At 40.1% G+C, this 17610-nt stretch overlaps 1 protein-coding gene across 2 annotated transcripts in view; it reads right to left on the bottom strand.

Annotated features, from left to right (window-relative positions):
* Window positions 1–3040: 3040 nt before the first annotated feature.
* The window catches only part of CLIP3 (CAP-Gly domain containing linker protein 3), a 36907-nt gene continuing 22337 nt past the window's right edge, over window positions 3041–17610 (bottom strand). For both annotated transcript variants that reach the window (XM_075323518.1, XM_075323519.1), the window contains exons 9-14: window positions 17159–17287; window positions 16930–17064; window positions 16722–16845; window positions 16584–16648; window positions 12595–12667; window positions 3041–7131 (exon numbers count right to left, since the gene is read on the bottom strand). In XM_075323518.1, the coding sequence (XP_075179633.1) occupies window positions 7077–7131; window positions 12595–12667; window positions 16584–16648; window positions 16722–16845; window positions 16930–17064; window positions 17159–17287 (581 nt within the window). In that variant the 3' untranslated portion in view covers window positions 3041–7076. The remainder of the gene's footprint in view (window positions 7132–12594; window positions 12668–16583; window positions 16649–16721; window positions 16846–16929; window positions 17065–17158; window positions 17288–17610) is intronic.

The following is a 17610-nucleotide window of genomic DNA, read 5'->3' on the forward strand; positions in this document are numbered from 1 at the left end:
TTTTCTCACTATTTTTAGGTCCTCTTCGTGTTCATTTTTATTATATTATTTTATATATTGTTTTTATTTTTTCAATTTTTTTTATACTTTTAATTTTATTTTTCACACTATTTTTTTAGTACCCTTTTATGTTAATTTTTATTGTTTTATATTTTTTTATGCTTTTATCTTTTTTTATTTTAAGTTTATTTTTCTCACTTTTTTAGGTCCTCTTTATGTTCATTTTTATTATTATTTTTATTTTATATATTTTTATCATTTTTAAAACATTTTTTATACTTTTTTTAATTTTTTATACTGTTTAATTTTATTTTTCTCACTATTTTTAGGTCCTCTTCGTGTTCATTTTTATTATATTATTTTATATATTGTTTTTATTTTTTCAATTTTTTTTATACTTTTAATTTTATTTTTCACACTATTTTTTTAGTACCCTTTTATGTTAATTTTTATTTTATAATTTTTTTATGCTTTTATCATTTTTTTTATCTTAAGTTTATTTTTCTCACTTTTTTTAGGCCCCTTAATGTTCATTTTTATTATTATTTTATATATTGTCTTATACTTTTTAATTTATTTTTTTATTTCATTTTTCACTATTTTTTTTAGGTCCCCTTTACGATCATTTTTATTATTTTCTTATATATTGTTTTATGCTTTTTTTTTATTTTTTTATACTTTTTAATTTTTCTCACTATTTTTTTAGGTTACCTTTATAATCATTTTTATTTATATCATCTTTATTTTATATATTGTTTTATAATTTTTTTTATACTTTTATCATTTTATACTTTAAAATACTTTTTTAATTTATTTTTTATACTTTTTAATTTTATTTTTCTCACTATTTTTAGGTCCTCTTTGTGTTCATTTTTATTATTTTATATATTGTTTTATCATTTTTTTTATTTTTTATACTTTTTTCAATTTTTTTTTATACTTTTATTTTTCTCACTTTTTTTTAGGACCCCTTTATGTTCATTTTTATTGTTTTAGAAATTTTTGTATGCTTTTATCATTTTTTTTACTTTAAGTTTATTTTTCTCACTATTTTTTTAGGCCCCTCTATGTTCATTTTTATTATATTATTTTATAAATTGTTTTATACTTTTTTAATTTATTTTTTTATTTTATTTTTTTCACTATTTTTTTAGGTCCCCTTTATGACCATTTTTATTATTTTATTTTATATATTGTTTTATGCTTTTTTCATTTTTTTTATACTTTTTAATTTATTTTTTTTAATACCTTTTTTTATTTTTCTCACTATTTTTTTTTAGGACCCCTTTATAATCATTTTTATATCATCTTTATTTTATATATTGTTTTATAATTTTTTTTATGCTTTTATCATTTTATACTTTTTTAATTTATTTTTTTATACTTTTTTATTTTAGTTTTATCACTATTTTTTTTTAGATCCCCTTGGATCTTTGTACACCTGAGTATATAGTACAAATAACCATCTCCTATGCTGCTCCACCTGTACTTGACATGTTAACCTATTAACACCCAGAATTGTCTCATCACTAAAAGAGTAACTGTAGTTTTAATTTTTGATTGTAGACATCAATAGTCCATGTGGAAATAAGAAACTTTATAATATATCTTATCAGAGAAATCTGCTTTCTCCTCCTGGACTGTGGATCAATCTGTATTCAGTGAAGACAATTGTTTGCATTACAGAGATAGGAGGTGACAGTTGGTGCTTGTAAAATTCTATGGAGGGGGAAGAGTTAGAGACACCATTCTGCTGCAAGTTCTCCTAAAATGACAGTTGCGCTTTAAATTTATGGTAACTGTCGCCTCAAAGGAACTTGCAACATAATGTGTCTCTCCTCTCCATAGCTCCTCCCCTCTCCATAGAACCTTATAAGCACAAACTGTCATCTCCTATTCCAGTAATAGGAAAATCTGTCTTCATTGAGTACAGATTTTACAAATGAATAGAGAGTGAGAGATCAGTGGAGGAGGAGTTAAAGCTTTTCACTGACAAGATATACTGAACAAAAATATAAATCCAACACTTGTTGTTTTCTCCCATTTTTTCATGAGCTAAACTCAAAGATCTAAGACATTTTCTCTCAAATAATGTTGACAAATTTGGCTAAATCTGTGTTAGTGATCACCTCTCCATCCATCTCACAGGTGCGCCATATCCAGATGCTGAGTAGACAGCATGATTATTACAGAGGCGTGCCTTAGGCAGCATGATTATTGCACAGGTGTGTCTTAGCATGATTATTGCACAGGTGTGTCTTAAGTAGCATGATTATTGCACAGGTGTGTCTTAGGCAGATTGCACAGCTGTGTCTTAGGCAGCATGATTATTGCACAGCTGTGTCTTAGGCAGCATGATTATTGCACAGCTGTGTCTTCAGCAGCATGATTATTGCACAGCTGTGTCTTAGGCAGCATGATTATTGCACAGGTGTGTCTTAGGCAGCATGATTATTGCACAGCTGTGTCTTCGGCAGCATGATTATTGCACAGCTGTGTCTTCGGCAGCATGATTATTGCACAGCTGTGTCTTAGGCAGCATGATTATTGCACAGGTGTGTCTTAGGCAGCATGATTATTGCACAGCTGTGTCCTAGGTAGCATGATTATTGCACAGGTGTATCTTAGGCAATAAGAGCAAAGTACTGTAATGCCCAGGTGAGGGGAAAGGTCAAAGACCCGCACCTGTGCATTACAGTACTTTCCTCTGCCCTTAGCAGGGCAGACAAAACTGTGCTTGAGCGCAATGAATTGCACTGTATGGATGACGTAGGACGTGTCATCCACATGAAGCAAGGAGGACAGCGATCGCAAAAAGAGAGGAGGCGCCGGACCCTGGAGCAGCGGCGCCCATCAGAACTTACCATATCGGACCGCCCCGCAGGTGAGTAGGTGACAGGTTCCCTTTAAGAGCTGTGACAACCACTTTTCTGGAACAGAAACATGTCTTGTGCAGTTGTCTCCTCCCTTCCCCCGCCCCCGAGGAGCGAAATTCACATTCACCCATTATTAAGTAAGAAAAAGACGCCTCACAAGGATCAATAGTTAAATCAGTTTATTATCTGACGTACATCCACGTGTCCTGTATACAGGGTTAGTAAAAGCACAAGTTACAGGCAGATCACAAGATTTTACGCAGGGTTACAGGAAGGGGCCCCAGAACACGTTTCAAAGGTGGGGTCTGCTATATGAGAGAATTAGTGATGTCCCCACCCCTGGGGGGGGTCATATAATAGAACACATCCTCACAAAGGTGTCCTATATACCTGCCCATATATCTGTATACAGGTAGACTGTAAATATATATAACTATACAGACCACTGCTACTGTGCGTGTGTTGTGTGTATCAGTCCAGATATGTACTGTGTGTGTGTATATGCTGCCATCTGTATAAATGCGCTATAGATTGTGTATGATCACCCGATTTGCCCGGTGAGCCCCGGGTGGGGTTGTGCTAGCTAATATTTAGCACAATGCACAGAGATACTACTCACGGCACACAGAATACCCCATGCTACTATGTACAGAGGAGGAGGCTGCATGCAGTGGGAGCGAGAAATCCAGTGGGCAACGTCTTGATCACATGCCGTGTGGGATATACAACATCGACCCGATTCATCCAAAAGATGGAAGGTTATTGCAACAAGACACTGGAGGATGATGGGAAGAAATCGGACATAGGGCGATGAGAAGAACCAACCAAGAGATAAGAAAACACGGCAATCAAAGACACAGAAGGCGTAACGAGTGAAGAGGCAGCAACCAACAGTCAAGATGGTGAAGCCTAGAGGCCACCATAAACCTTAAATTTGTCCAAACCTGGTTGACTATTCTTTGTCTATGGGGGCCAGCCAACTCTTTCCTGACAGATCCTAGCAGTATCTAGTCATGGCTTACTCCCACTAATTGCTCATCCAAATGGCGCTTTCATATGTATGGTGGTTGTCAGAGTTGGTGCCAATCGGTTCGTAGGACCAGGTTCCAATAATTTGACCACTGGAAGGGAGCCCTGAGAATATCCTCTTACCTCCTGGCATCCACGACACCTCTTTACTCTAGTTGGCCTGGAACAATGTCACACATCTAGTAGCCGTTGGACCGGACTCTGAATCCATTCGCACCAACCCGTTCTGTAATTTTGGTCAGCTGAAGTGTTCACCCCACAGCTATTGGAAGTGTTTGGGCATCTCAGGATGATGAGAGATCTGTGTTGTAGACCTCGTACTTTGGAAGCAACTTAAGTTGCCCATATACATTGGACTAAACATGACCAAAATGGGTATCTCCAACCACAAATAAGATTTATCTGGTGGAATTTAACAATTTTTGTAGCCAAATGGTAACACACTTATCTTTTGGAACAAGGTTGGAATTCAAGAATGAAGGTTCTGAGAAAGATTTGGAAAGGTCGCCCATTGACTTAATGCACATGTACGGTCTCTTCAAACAACTGTAACGGCCAATACGATCTACTCTTAACCATTTGTTTAATGGTTGTTCAACCACCAAGTGATATCCACCTAATGTCTACGATCACTTTGGGTCGTGATGGACTATGGACAAACTATAGAAGGCAACGGCAAATGTAACTGAAAGACATTCAAGTAGGACTGGAAGATACTGGTTTAATATAGAGTGGTGGGATGAGTGAGTAATTTACACCCTACGAAGAAGACTGTTCTTTGGACAATGTAAAACTATCCTCAACTGTCAATAGGTAAATAAAAAACATTAAGGCATCATAAAAGTACCGACATACTATAGCTATCAAAGGACTACAAGACTGGAGCCAACGGCAAGAGTGAGACACTACTGATTATGCTTGCTCTGACTATGATAAATTTCAATTTGAGACTTGAGTAACGGAAGACTATGTACAGTACATCACAAAATAATGTAACCTAATTCTTCCATCATCCCTGGAGAGATCCATAGGTGTCTAGGTAACAGGACACATTGACAAAGTGTGTGGTGACTTGGGAAAGCCTAGAGATACAGTGGCATATACAGAAGAGACTATAGGAAATGGACACGGTGGAGCTTGGGCATGCTATATACATACATCAAATCTCATTTGTTAAAGTTTAGCTTTACATTACATTCACTGTTTTACAACTACATACCCATCAATATCGTACAATCGGTCTTGCTCAAGTACTGTGTGATGACCTTAATGGAATGGATGTCCAACAGCAACTACATCACTTTAATCATGAAGACCATTGTGGACCTCACTGACTTTACCATTCCTAGTCACAGGCTGCAACTAGTACTTGAGATTTGGTAAGCCTTGTATGATCTTGATGAGTTAACAAGGTACATCCACTTTCCCAGCAATATCATACAATGATCTTGCTTAAGTACTGTGTGATGACCACATGGAGTAGATTTCCAACCATGACCACATCACTATCTTTAGTTATAAAGACCTGTTGGATCATAGATGGCTTCAGTGACATTAGCATTCTTAGCCATGGGTTGCAACTAGTACTTGAGATTTGGTTAAGCCTTGTATGATCTTGATGGGTTAATAAGGTACATCCAATTTCACAGCGATATACAATGGTCTTGCTTAAGTACTTTGTGATGACCACATGGAATGGATTTCCAACCATGACCACATCACTATCTTTAGATACAATGACCTGATAGATCATCATTGGCTTCAGTGACATTACCATTCCTAGTCATGGGCTGTGACTCGTGCTTGAGATTTGGCCAAGCCTCAAATGATTTTGATGGGTTAGTGAGGTCCAACAACTTAACCAGCAATATCCTATAATAGGTTTTGATCAAGTCCTCGGTGACGACTACGTGGAATAAATTTCCAACCATAACTAAATCACTATAGAATAATTTTACTCATGAACACATGGTAGACCATCGTTAGCCTCAACGACATTACCAATTTCTAGTCATGGGTTGCAACTAGTTCAAGAGATCTTGTACTGGTGTGATCTTGATGGATATTTAATGTCCAACCATGTTCCCAGCAATATCATACAAAGGTCTTGATCAAGTACTGTGTGATGACCACATGGAATGGATTTTCAACCATGATCACATCACTATCTTTAGTTATGAAGACAAATGTTGGAACATCGTTGACCTCAGTGACCTTACCATGCCTGGTCATGGACTTATAGAATAATTTTTCTTATGAAGACATGATAGATCATCGTTGGCCTCAACGACATTACCAATTTCTAGTCATGGGTTGCAACTAGTACAAGAGATCTTATACTAGTGTGATCTTGATGGATATGTAGCGTCCAACCACGTTCCCAGCAATATCATACAATGGTCTTGCTCAAGTATTGTGTGATGACTAGATGGAATGGATTTTCAACCATGATCACATCACTATCTTTAGTTATAAAGACAAATGTTTGAACATCGTTGACCTCAATAACATTACCATTCCTAGTCACGGGGTGCAATTAGTCTTAGAAGCTGAAGGCTTGAATGATCTTGATGGACCAGAGAAGTCCAAGAACTTACCCAGCAATATCACATGAAGGTCTGGCTCAATTATTGACTGCTTGGAATGGATTTTCTGACCACGACTAAATTAGTACGGAGATGACTTTAGTTACGAAGTCGTAGAAGACCATCATTGGCCTCAGAGAAATGTGGCCAAGCCTTGAATGATTTTGATGGGTCAATGATCATGAATGAACCAATTATAAGAAGTGACTATTAGTTCCTACAGATTAAAGGCCCATGAGCTGGACTTATATCTTCACTAGAGGTGTAATAGAAAATGAATGGCAGCTAGAGAAAGCTTGGATAGTGTTGTAGGGTCCTGCACTTGGTGTCCGGTTGAAGGTTCTGTTAAGGGAAGGAAGCAAGTAAAAACCTTCACCAGTACGAAGCAGGAACTTCTTTACCCCCTCCTCCGGCATTTATTTTTGCACTGAATGAGACAGTGACACACAGAGGGGCCCCTGTATTCAGAGGAACATTAGACAAGGCACTGGGGAGTCAAGGGATGCAGACACAGACAGAAGGAGACGGAAGTCTGTGGCTCCAAATGACAGGGCTTAGAAGATGCAGGGCTGATTGGGAGAAGGGGTTAAGATTGCATCTCAGCCCGAAGCAGCCAGGGGAACCAACAGCAAAACAGCAACCTGAAGGAGAACAGAAAGGACAGTGAGTGCAGAAAGAAAGAAAAAGAGCCACTGCAAGGACACAACGAACGAGATGTGCAGAGAAATGCATACAACTGAAAATAAAGAGCAAGCTTTAAGGGGTTCTCCTGCTTCAGCACCTCCAGAAGACTACATTACTGAGGTCTTCAATTTGCAACCCAATACTTGGACCTCCATGGTGCAAAAGCCTTTGGTTACAAAGCACCAATAGCTATCCAACCATTGAAATTTCTCAATGCTTTATTGGATGTCCTTAGCAAAGAGGTCCCAGGATCCGTTTTTAAAGGGGATGTCCACCTTGGACAATTATATTTTGCAACAGAGGTCCACTTACAATATGGGGATCACATGTTGTCTGAGACCTCCTCAACAGATTGCTAAATAACCTAGTAATTTTCATGCAGTGCCTCCGCAGGAGAGACAAAGTATTACACATTTTCCATTGATATAAATGGGCTTAAGTGTAGGGTCCTCCAGAACGAAAGATATTTTTGAAGCTTCACCAATCTTAGTCAATATAGAAAAATCTTGGGACAAAAGACATACTTGTAGCTATATTAAAGAATTAGTCCCAACGTTTAAAGTTATCACCTACCCACAGGAAAATTGAGAACTAATAAAATGATCAGGGTCCGAACACTGGAACCTCCACTGATGTGCACATTGAACCCAATGTCTGCAACCAAATACTGAACGTGTGCACATAGCCAAATCCGGTAATCCACCATTAAGTTCAATGACTTCACCTGAGGTCACAGCTGGGGGTTCCCACGGTACCCCAGCTGTGATCTCAGGTGAACTGACCTGAGGTGAACTCAGTGACCTCACCTCAAGTGAACTCCGTGACCTCATCTAAAGTGAAGTAATTGAACTCAATGCCGAATTACCGGATTAGGCGATGTGCGCACACATGTGATCCTGAGAAAGGGACTCTAGCAATCCCAACAAGCAATGCCAAGCACAGGAGCGACCACTGATCAATTCTCACTTGGTATTTTTACCCCCATTTTCAGGATTGGTGGGGGTCCCAGTGGTTGGGAATGACTATTTTTGAAATTCCCTGAAAATGGGTTTTCTAAACCAGAAAACCCCTATAATCTGGCTAGCCACTCAAGCATATTATTTCCAAATTTTTTTTAAAAAATTAAAATAGGCAAAATTCTAATATATATTTTTGGGGGGGAGTTTCGCTATTGGTGATGTCATGCCCCCCGGTTCTTATATCCTTCCCTCCTCAACAGTTTCATTAAATATTGGATGGTCGCTTGGATTACAAAATGGCATGCGTCAGATTGGAGTCACAAGGATTTGGATATTTCCTGGATTAAAGCATCAGGTAAGAATGGAGGACCCCTTTAAGTGGCAACTAAATGTACAGCATTTGATTAAAAAAATATCTAAAAATGAATGCATAGCAAAAAAAGCAAAAAAAAGACCGAATGTTGCACAGATAGACAATGCAAATGGATGGAAATAGTAAGAGCCGAGCAGATAAATACATAGCGACAAACGCACAATTCAGGGAGGGGGCTAGTTCTAAAGAATGGTGGAAGGTCGTGTGGACTGGAATAAGAACTGCGGGGTTGTCAATGGCAATCAATCAAGTTCTAGTTATTCTGGAAATAAAAGCTGATTGATTGTTATGGGCAACACTGGAGTTCTTGTTTTCACTGCCGTTCATGTAGCACATTATACAAGACAAACATGGATATAGTATATACAAGTGAGTACAAAGCGGAGTGGCTGAATACAGTATACAGTTACACTGTAGGCCATTATTTTATCCTTTGCTGAAAATGACATACTTAGATATGTACATAACTCCCATTGACTTCAATACCAGCTGTATGCATCCATATGCTGTTAGCTCCCCCTAGTGGTGGCTATATGCAACCAGAATTACATTAAAAAAACAAACTTCTTCCCCAAATCTACAATATAAAATGACTCTACACAGAATTTTGGACCTAAAAAAGAACAGTGGATAGTAACAGGCACAGGCCATCAATAATAAAGATATGGAAAACCCCTTTAACTGAAAGTGTAGTCTATTTGGCGGGATACCCAATTGGGCCCATTCTGAGCTTTCCCATGATTTTGACGTTTGTCACTTTCAGATACTATTTGGGGGCAGATTTATCAAAATTGTCTAAAAGGAAAAACCGTCTGTTACCGACAGTGACCAATCACGGTGCAGCTCTCATGTTATTAGAACACATACAAAAAAGTAAGCTGAGCTTTGATTGGTTGCTATGGGAAACAGTTTTCTCTTGGACAGTTTTGATTAACAGGGCCCGAAAACACACACACCTGCGTATCCTATAGCAACCAATCACAGTACAGCTTTTATTGATAGAGAGAGCTATATGAAATGAAAGCTGTGTTGTGATTGGTCGATATTGGAAACAGACATTTTTTTTCTTTTAGACCGTTTTATAAATCTTCCCCTATAACTCTCGACTACTTAATGACACTGCTCATCTCTAGAAAAACTAAGGAGCAAATGGGCTAAAATTCAGCTAAGTTCTTAGTCCCTCAGTAGAGACTTGGTCTTCCGCCCATTCAATGTTTACACGGACGTGTCAGACCCCCACCGATCCGATATTGATGACAGTGGATACATGATAAATATCAGATGGCAGAGATCAATCCCCTGTAAATTATTTAAGGGGTTGCCCCATGAAAACCATCGATGGGTTGCTCCATAAATATAGGATCGCTGGGGGTCCGACCACTGAACCAATCAAGAGAACAGCCTCCTGTATGAATGGGGGGCTCAGTGTTTATTGTACATGCTCACTTCAACCCATAGGGGGCTTCAAATGGGGGGTCTGAAAGGGTTGTCCTACGAACAAAGTATATTTTAATCAATAGACCTTGGAATAATAATAATTTCCACAATTGGATGTGTTTAAAAAAAAATAAAAAGTTCCTGTGCTGAGATAATCTTATACATGTGTCCCTGTTATGTACTGTGTAATGGCCGTGTCTGACCATACAGGGGCACTGTCTGACCACAGTGGCATTATATGACCATACAGGGGCTTTGTCTTCTCCAAACAGGGGCATTGTCTGATCATATCACAACTCCTGGGCAGGGGAGGATGTAAAAAGAGTATAATGGCATTACTGCATGGGATCATATGATTCTTTCTGTGAGGTAAAACATGTTTTTAAACAGGCAGGGAAATATTTTACCTCACAGAAAGAGTTAGCTGCAAGTCACTGCATTGTTGTCTGTATAATCACATATTCTTCCCTCTCTGCTCAGGAGCTGTGGTATGATAAGACCATGTCCCTGTACGGTCAGACACGGCCATTACACAGCACATAGCCGGGACACATATATAAGATTATCTCAGCACAGGAACATTTTTTTTTAAACACATCCAATTGTGGAACTTTTGTTTATTCAAAAATCTATTGATTAAAATGTACTTTGTTTTTGGGACAACCCCTTTAAGGCTATCATACATTTATCATCTGTCCTGTTGAACCCCTTTCAGTTTATTCTAGCTGCCACTATTCTCTGCAAAAAGATGAGCAAATGTATAGAAAACAGAAAATCAATCCATATTTGAAAGTGGCTAATCAGTGCAGCCAGCGCTGAGAATAAAATTAGATTTCTTCATCCTTAAATGTTTTTTTGTCTTGAAAAACTACTTTGAATCAATGAAACTCTTGTACATGTTGGGTTTTTCTGACCCAAGATTTAAAGGGAACCTGTCAGCAGAAATTTCCCCTAAAACCTAACAGATTCCCCCTCTGCAGCTCCTGGGCTGCATTCTAGAAAGGTCCCTGTTATTATTGTGCCCCCTTTCTGACCAAAAAAAAGAGTTTATAAAGTGGTACCTTTTTGGCTTCGGATTCTATAAATGTGACACGGGGGCGGGCTGCCTGATGGCCGTTATTCTGCCCCCTGGTCCTGTACGCCGCCCCCATCGCTGATTTCCATACTTGTGGACGCCGCCCACTGCTCCAGCCATCCCCGCGCATGCCCAGTGCCCATCTCTCGTGGATGAGCACTGTGCCCAGTGTCACCGCTGGTGACGTGCGCGCAGGGTTTAGATTATGGGCGGTGCTGTGATGTTTATTACCAAGCAACCGCCCATAATCGCGGGACCGCGCTTTCCCCCTCAGCGTCCTTCGTTCTGCGCAAGCGCGGTGCTGCTGACCCCACGTCACCTGCTTCCCATCTTGCCCTGAGGCAGGACATAGATAGGAGGTGACGTGGGGTCAGCAGCACCGCGCTTGCGCAGAACGAAGGACGCCGAGGGGGAAAGCGCGGTCCCGCGATTATGGGCGGTTGCTTGGTAATAAACATCACAGCACCGCCCATAATCTAAACCCTGCGCGCACGTCACCAGCGGTGACACTGGGCACAGTGCTCATCCACGAGAGATGGGCACTGGGCATGCGCGGGGATGGCTGGAGCAGTGGGCGGCGTCCACAAGTATGGAAATCAGCGATGGGGGCGGCATACAGGACCAGGGGGCAGAATAACGGCCATCAGGCAGCCCGCCCCCGTGTCACATTTATAGAATCCGAAGCCAAAAAGGTACCACTTTATAAACTCTTTTTTTTGGTCAGAAAGGGGGCACAATAATAACAGGGACCTTTCTAGAATGCAGCCCAGGAGCTGCAGAGGGGGAATCTGTTAGGTTTTAGGGGAAATTTCTGCTGACAGGTTCCCTTTTAACTGTTTCTAAATTTTATTTAAAAAAAAAAATCTTTTAAAAGGGCTACTGTCTTATGTATAGGATGTTGGCATTCAACCGGAAAGGACCTGAGGGAGGAGCATTGTGAGCAAAGATCTGACAATCAACAGTACTCTCGTGTTTACAATGCTCCTTATTAAATCTGTAAGTGGGACTGCCATGAGCAGTTTTATAGGATGCTGATATCTAACTAAAACATACAAATGGGAGATGCATTGTGAAAAGACATTTGTCACTTCTTTACAATGATCCTTATTAAATTGGTAAGTCTGAATGTAAGTTGTATATAAAACTGGAATCCAACTGAAAAGGACATGAGGGAGGAACAAATCTACTCTTACATTGCTCCTCCTTCATGTCCTTTTCAGTTGCATTCCAACCCACTATATAATCACATGTCAGTGCTGCCTTGCACAACAATAAAGAAGAGTGTCAATGCTCATTTCTTTATCCTGAAGTCAAATATTAGTTTCAGCTCATTTACTACGTAAAATATGTATGGGAATGTGCCCACACTGAGACTGGGGTTATTACATCCGTCACTGCTGCATTTGATATAATATTAGCGCACAGATTTCTTCTACAATTAACAGTTGCAAGTAAAGCTCTGGGACTGATATAAGCTGCTATGATGGGCTTTATACAGAGATCCCTGCGGTGAGGCATCAGACCGGAGTCAGATACATTGCAAGGTGTGTGCACGTCTTATGGGCAGCAGTGATACCTGGAGAGGGAATTTTCTGATGCAAGCTCTTTCGGTGTCCGCACTGTGTTGAAGTTACGCTTTGGTTGTGACACTGGAGACAATAAAACGTCAGATGAAATGCAGATACTTAATACGCAAATAACACCATTAATAATAAATACAATAATTAAATACTTAAAATATTTTATTTGTTTGTGTGTGTATATATATATATGTTTCAATGCAGATTGCACATTTTCTGTTAGTACAATAAACCTCATTTCAATCCAGAAATATTACTCAGTCCATCAGTTATTACATATATGAAACTGAAATAGCAAAAACCCAAATTGTTATAAAGAAAAAAGGTTAACATTAATAGGGGTGCCCAAACTTTTTCATGTGACTGTATATATATATATATATATATATATATATATATATATATAGTGCCTACAAGTAGTATTCAACCCCCTGCAGATTTAGCAGGTTTGATAAGATGCAAATAAGTTAGAGCCTGCAAACTTCAAACAAGAGCAGGATTTATTAACAGATTCATAAATCTTACAAACCAACAAGTTATGTTGCTCAGTTAAATTTTAATAAATTTTCAACATAAAAGTGTGGGTCAATTATTATTCAACCCCTAGGTTTAATATTTTGTGGAATAACCCTTGTTTGCAATTACAGCTAATAATCGTCTTTTATAAGACCTGATCAGGCCGGCACAGGTCTCTGGAGTTATCTTGGCCCACTCCTCCATGCAGATCTTCTCCAAGTTATCTAGGTTCTTTGGGTGTCTCATGTGGACTTTAATCTTGAGCTCCTTCCACAAGTTTTCAATTGGGTTAAGGTCAGGAGACTGACTAGGCCACTACAACACCTTGATTTTTTCCCTCTTGAACCAGGCCTTGGTTATCTTGGCTGTGTGCTTTGGGTCGTTGTCTTGTTGGAAGATGAAATGACGACCCATCTTAAGATCCTTGATGGAGGAGCGGAGGTTCTTGGCCAAAATCTCCAGGTAGGCCGTGCTATCCATCTTCCCATGGATGCGGACCAGATGGCCAGGCCCCTTGGCTGAGAAACAGCCCCACAGCATGATGCTGCCACCACCATGCTTGACTGTAGGGATGGTATTCTTGGGGTCGTATGCAGTGCCATCCAGTCTCCAAACGTCACGTGTGTGGTTGGCACCAAAGATCTCGATCTTGGTCTCATCAGACCAGAGAACCTTGAACCAGTCTGTCTCAGAGTCCTCCAAGTGATCATGAGCAAACTGTAGACGAGCCTTGACATGACGCTTTGAAAGTAAAGGTACCTTACGGGCTCGTCTGGAACGGAGACCATTGCGGTGGAGTACGTTACTTATGGTATTGACTGAAACCAATGTCCCCACTGCCATGAGATCTTCCCGGAGCTCCTTCCTTGTTGTTCTTGGGTTAGCCTTGACTCTTCGGACAAGCCTGGCCTTGGCACGGGTGGAAACTTTCAAAGGCTGTGCAGGCCGTGGAAGGCTAACAGTAGTTCCATAAGCCTTCCACTTCAGGATGATGCTCCCAACAGTGGAGACAGGTAGGCCCAACTCCTTGGAAAGGGTTTTGTACCCCTTGCCAGCCTTGTGACCCTCCACGATCTTGTCTCTGATGGCCTTGGAATGCTCCTTTGTCTTTCCCATGTTGACCATGTATGAGTGCTGTTCACAAGTTTGGGGAGGGTCTTAATTAGTCAGAAAAGGCTGGAAAAAGAGATAATTAATCCAAACATGTGAAGCTCATTGTTCTTTGTGCCTGAAATACTTCTTAATACTTTAGGGGAACCAAACAGAATTCTTGTGGTTTGAGGGGTTGAATAATAAATGACCCTCTGAATAAACTTTTCACAATTTAAAAAAAAAGAAAAGAAATAACATTCTTTTTTGCTGCAGTGCATTTCACACTTCCAGGCTGATCTACAGTCCAAATGTCACAATGCCAAGTTACTTCCAAATGTGTAAACCTGCTAAATCTGCAGGGGGTTGAATACTACTTGTAGGCACTGTATATATATGTATGTATATATATATATATATATATATATATATATATATATATATATATAATATATATATATAATGTATTTGTTTCAGGATAGCAGTGCCTATATGCACATTCTTTACTCTTCATATTTCATTTCACCCTCCAGACTCATCCTTCCTCATTGGTGCCAATTTTGTTGCATCCCTGATTTAAAGGGAATGTGTTATTAGAAAATGACCTATCTCATATAATTAGGTGTTTATGTGAAATTTATTGTTTACATTATTATAATTAATTTATCTATATTTTTTTGTGCAAACGTAGAAACTAAGTATGAGCCAATATTATCAAAGTTCATTGTGAAGGGAGGGGGAGGAAGTGATCTGTGACAAGATGAATGCCTCTGTATGAATTTGAGTTAATGTAATAAACCCCACCTATTATAAGGTATGTAAAGATAGAAATGGAACAATGTCACCGGTATGAAGTCCTGGTCCGGTGTAGATATTCATAAGAGGATGCTGGATCTCCAAGGGGAAGCTAAAATGTATAGCTACACCATACCCCTTAATTGCTGACCCGCAAGTGGTGTGCTCAAGAGTCTCCATGCACGTTTCGTTTACAGACTCATCAGGGGAGCTTCACTTAGAACAGAGCACAATAGAAAAATACCTCCTGAACAGAGGTAGATGCCAGCACAGAATGACGATAATGAAACATATAAATAGAGGCTGGCTAAATCTTATTGGCTATACCTAGTCACATGATCAATTGTCAAAAATGGCTGCACATGCGCCCTCTGTGTTACCAACATTACTATGGCAATGCAAACGTCATAGATTAAAACAGACGTAATAAAGTGCATGTAGTTTGCATTGCCATTGGAACGTTGGTAACACAGAGGGCGCATGAGGCATTTTTCTATTGTGCTCTTTTCTAAATGAAGTTCCCCTGATGAGTCTGTAAACGAAACGTGCATGGAGACTCTCGAGCACGCCACTTGCGTGTCAGCAATTAAGGGGTATGGGGTAGCTATACATCTTAGCTCCCCCTTGAATATCCAGCATCCTCTTATGAATATCTACACCGGACCAGGACTTCATACCGGTGACATTGTTCCATTTCTACCTTTACATACCTTATAATAGGTGGGGTTTATTACATTAACCCAAATTCATACAGAGGCATCCATCTTGTCATAGTTAGTGGATTTCACTATCCACACTGACATTGGTTTTCTGACCCTTTTGTAAGGGTTTTATATGTTTTATATGTTTTGTTTGTCTCACATCCCCTGTTTTTAATCATTATATTAAAAGTTATATTTTAACATTACCTAGCTACTAACCCTATGTATGCTGGAACCATGAACTTCAGAGATGAAGGATGATGATGAGGCACTGTAATCAATCCCATATTTATGGCCTCCAGTTCTTATGAAGCTACAAGTGCCACATCTGCTCGAATGCCAGGGGTCGGAGATCACTGTCCTCACTCACATTAGATAGTTGGCCATTTCTGTCAAAACTTTCAGGCCTGGCCAATAGTCATCTAATATATATGACCCATTTAGGATTGCGAACCAAGATTTGATCTTTTTTTCCCATTTGGACTAATCAGAAATGAGGCCCATAACTGATCCCATAAGAATCTACTAGAGATGATCTAAAAGATTGTCAGGACCTTGGTCCCATGACCACATCGCAGGTCCATGGCCAACGGATGGAGCATGGCAAACTTCCTCCTACCTGCCAGGATCTCTAACGCCTCTGCTGATTTATACGTCTGGTGTGACGTTATCAATGTGGCACAATTCACACATGACATCGCATCAGGCCTACTAACCAAGAGGCCCTGGCGAGGCCGACACGTGGGAGCAGACCCACAGGGCTCTTGGTGCCTGCTTAGGACTCCTTTGTGGCTTCTTGTGCATCTGATTTTATAGTGAAATCTTCATCAAATCAACCTATTTTACAAGCCCCGCCCCCGAGGATCCATCCTCCGTATACCTACTAGTAACTTGATGAACCTTTTTCACCCCATTGTTCTCCGCTTGAGGCTCTTTTGGGCCACCAATCCTACAAAAAAAATATCCGGATATTTAGGTTATCCCTCTAAAGCCTTTCCGCAAAGTATGTGCACCAAACTCACCTCTGAACCCTGGAGGGTGGAGCAAAGACGCCATGTTTTGGGGAGCAGGTGAAATACCGGACCCCGAATACTGAACCATCATGTTTCCCTGTAGGCTTTTCTAACTCGACTCCGAACCAGTATCCTGATTGAGAAGAAGAGATCATCGTACGCTCGTAACTTTGCACCCCACCACTTTTTACTGACTATGATATATAATAGACCTTACCTGGCGCAAAGTCTGTCTTGCCATAGAAGCGTACCACTCCCTGCTTCTGTCCAGCCACGAGCACCTGGTCCCCCAGGTCAATGTTGAGCCCCTCTTTGTCTAAGCTGCCCACACTGATTGACTTTTTTTGCATCACTGGAGGGAGATAACATACACGGTATTACAGTAGTAGCAGACCTTTGTGTGGCCAGAGCCGCCAACCTGCTGATCACTTCCAATGCATTCACACCTTTTTTCTCTTTTTTCCCTTTGCCGGTGACTCTGGAGAAGTCCATTCGTGGGGTCTTAGGTGTGGAGGTGACAGAGGACGGCGCCTGATCCGGGGCTTTACTGATTTTGGACACGGAAGCAAAAAGTCCTAGGAAGCAAAGAGAGAATAGGACAATTGTGTGGGGATACAATAGACAAGAAGGAATTAATATATGATGTGTGTTATTATGAAAATGTCGGGATAGCAGAGAACCAGGGCTCCTAAGCTGTTTATCAAACTAGGGAGGACCTATGCTATCCCTAACCTCAGGGATACTCTTGATGGTGGAGAGGTCTGAATCTCCTTCTTGGCCCTGTTCCTGACCAGTCCTGATCTGATTCCCCCTCCCCCTAGGGATAGACAGGACAGAAGTGTGTAGCAACTCACAGGTAAAGACAGACAGGGGAAAACCAAAACTGTCACACAGCACG

Source organism: Anomaloglossus baeobatrachus, chromosome 9 (assembly GCF_048569485.1).
Source record: "Anomaloglossus baeobatrachus isolate aAnoBae1 chromosome 9, aAnoBae1.hap1, whole genome shotgun sequence".
NCBI classification, from domain to species: domain Eukaryota; kingdom Metazoa; phylum Chordata; class Amphibia; order Anura; family Aromobatidae; genus Anomaloglossus; species Anomaloglossus baeobatrachus.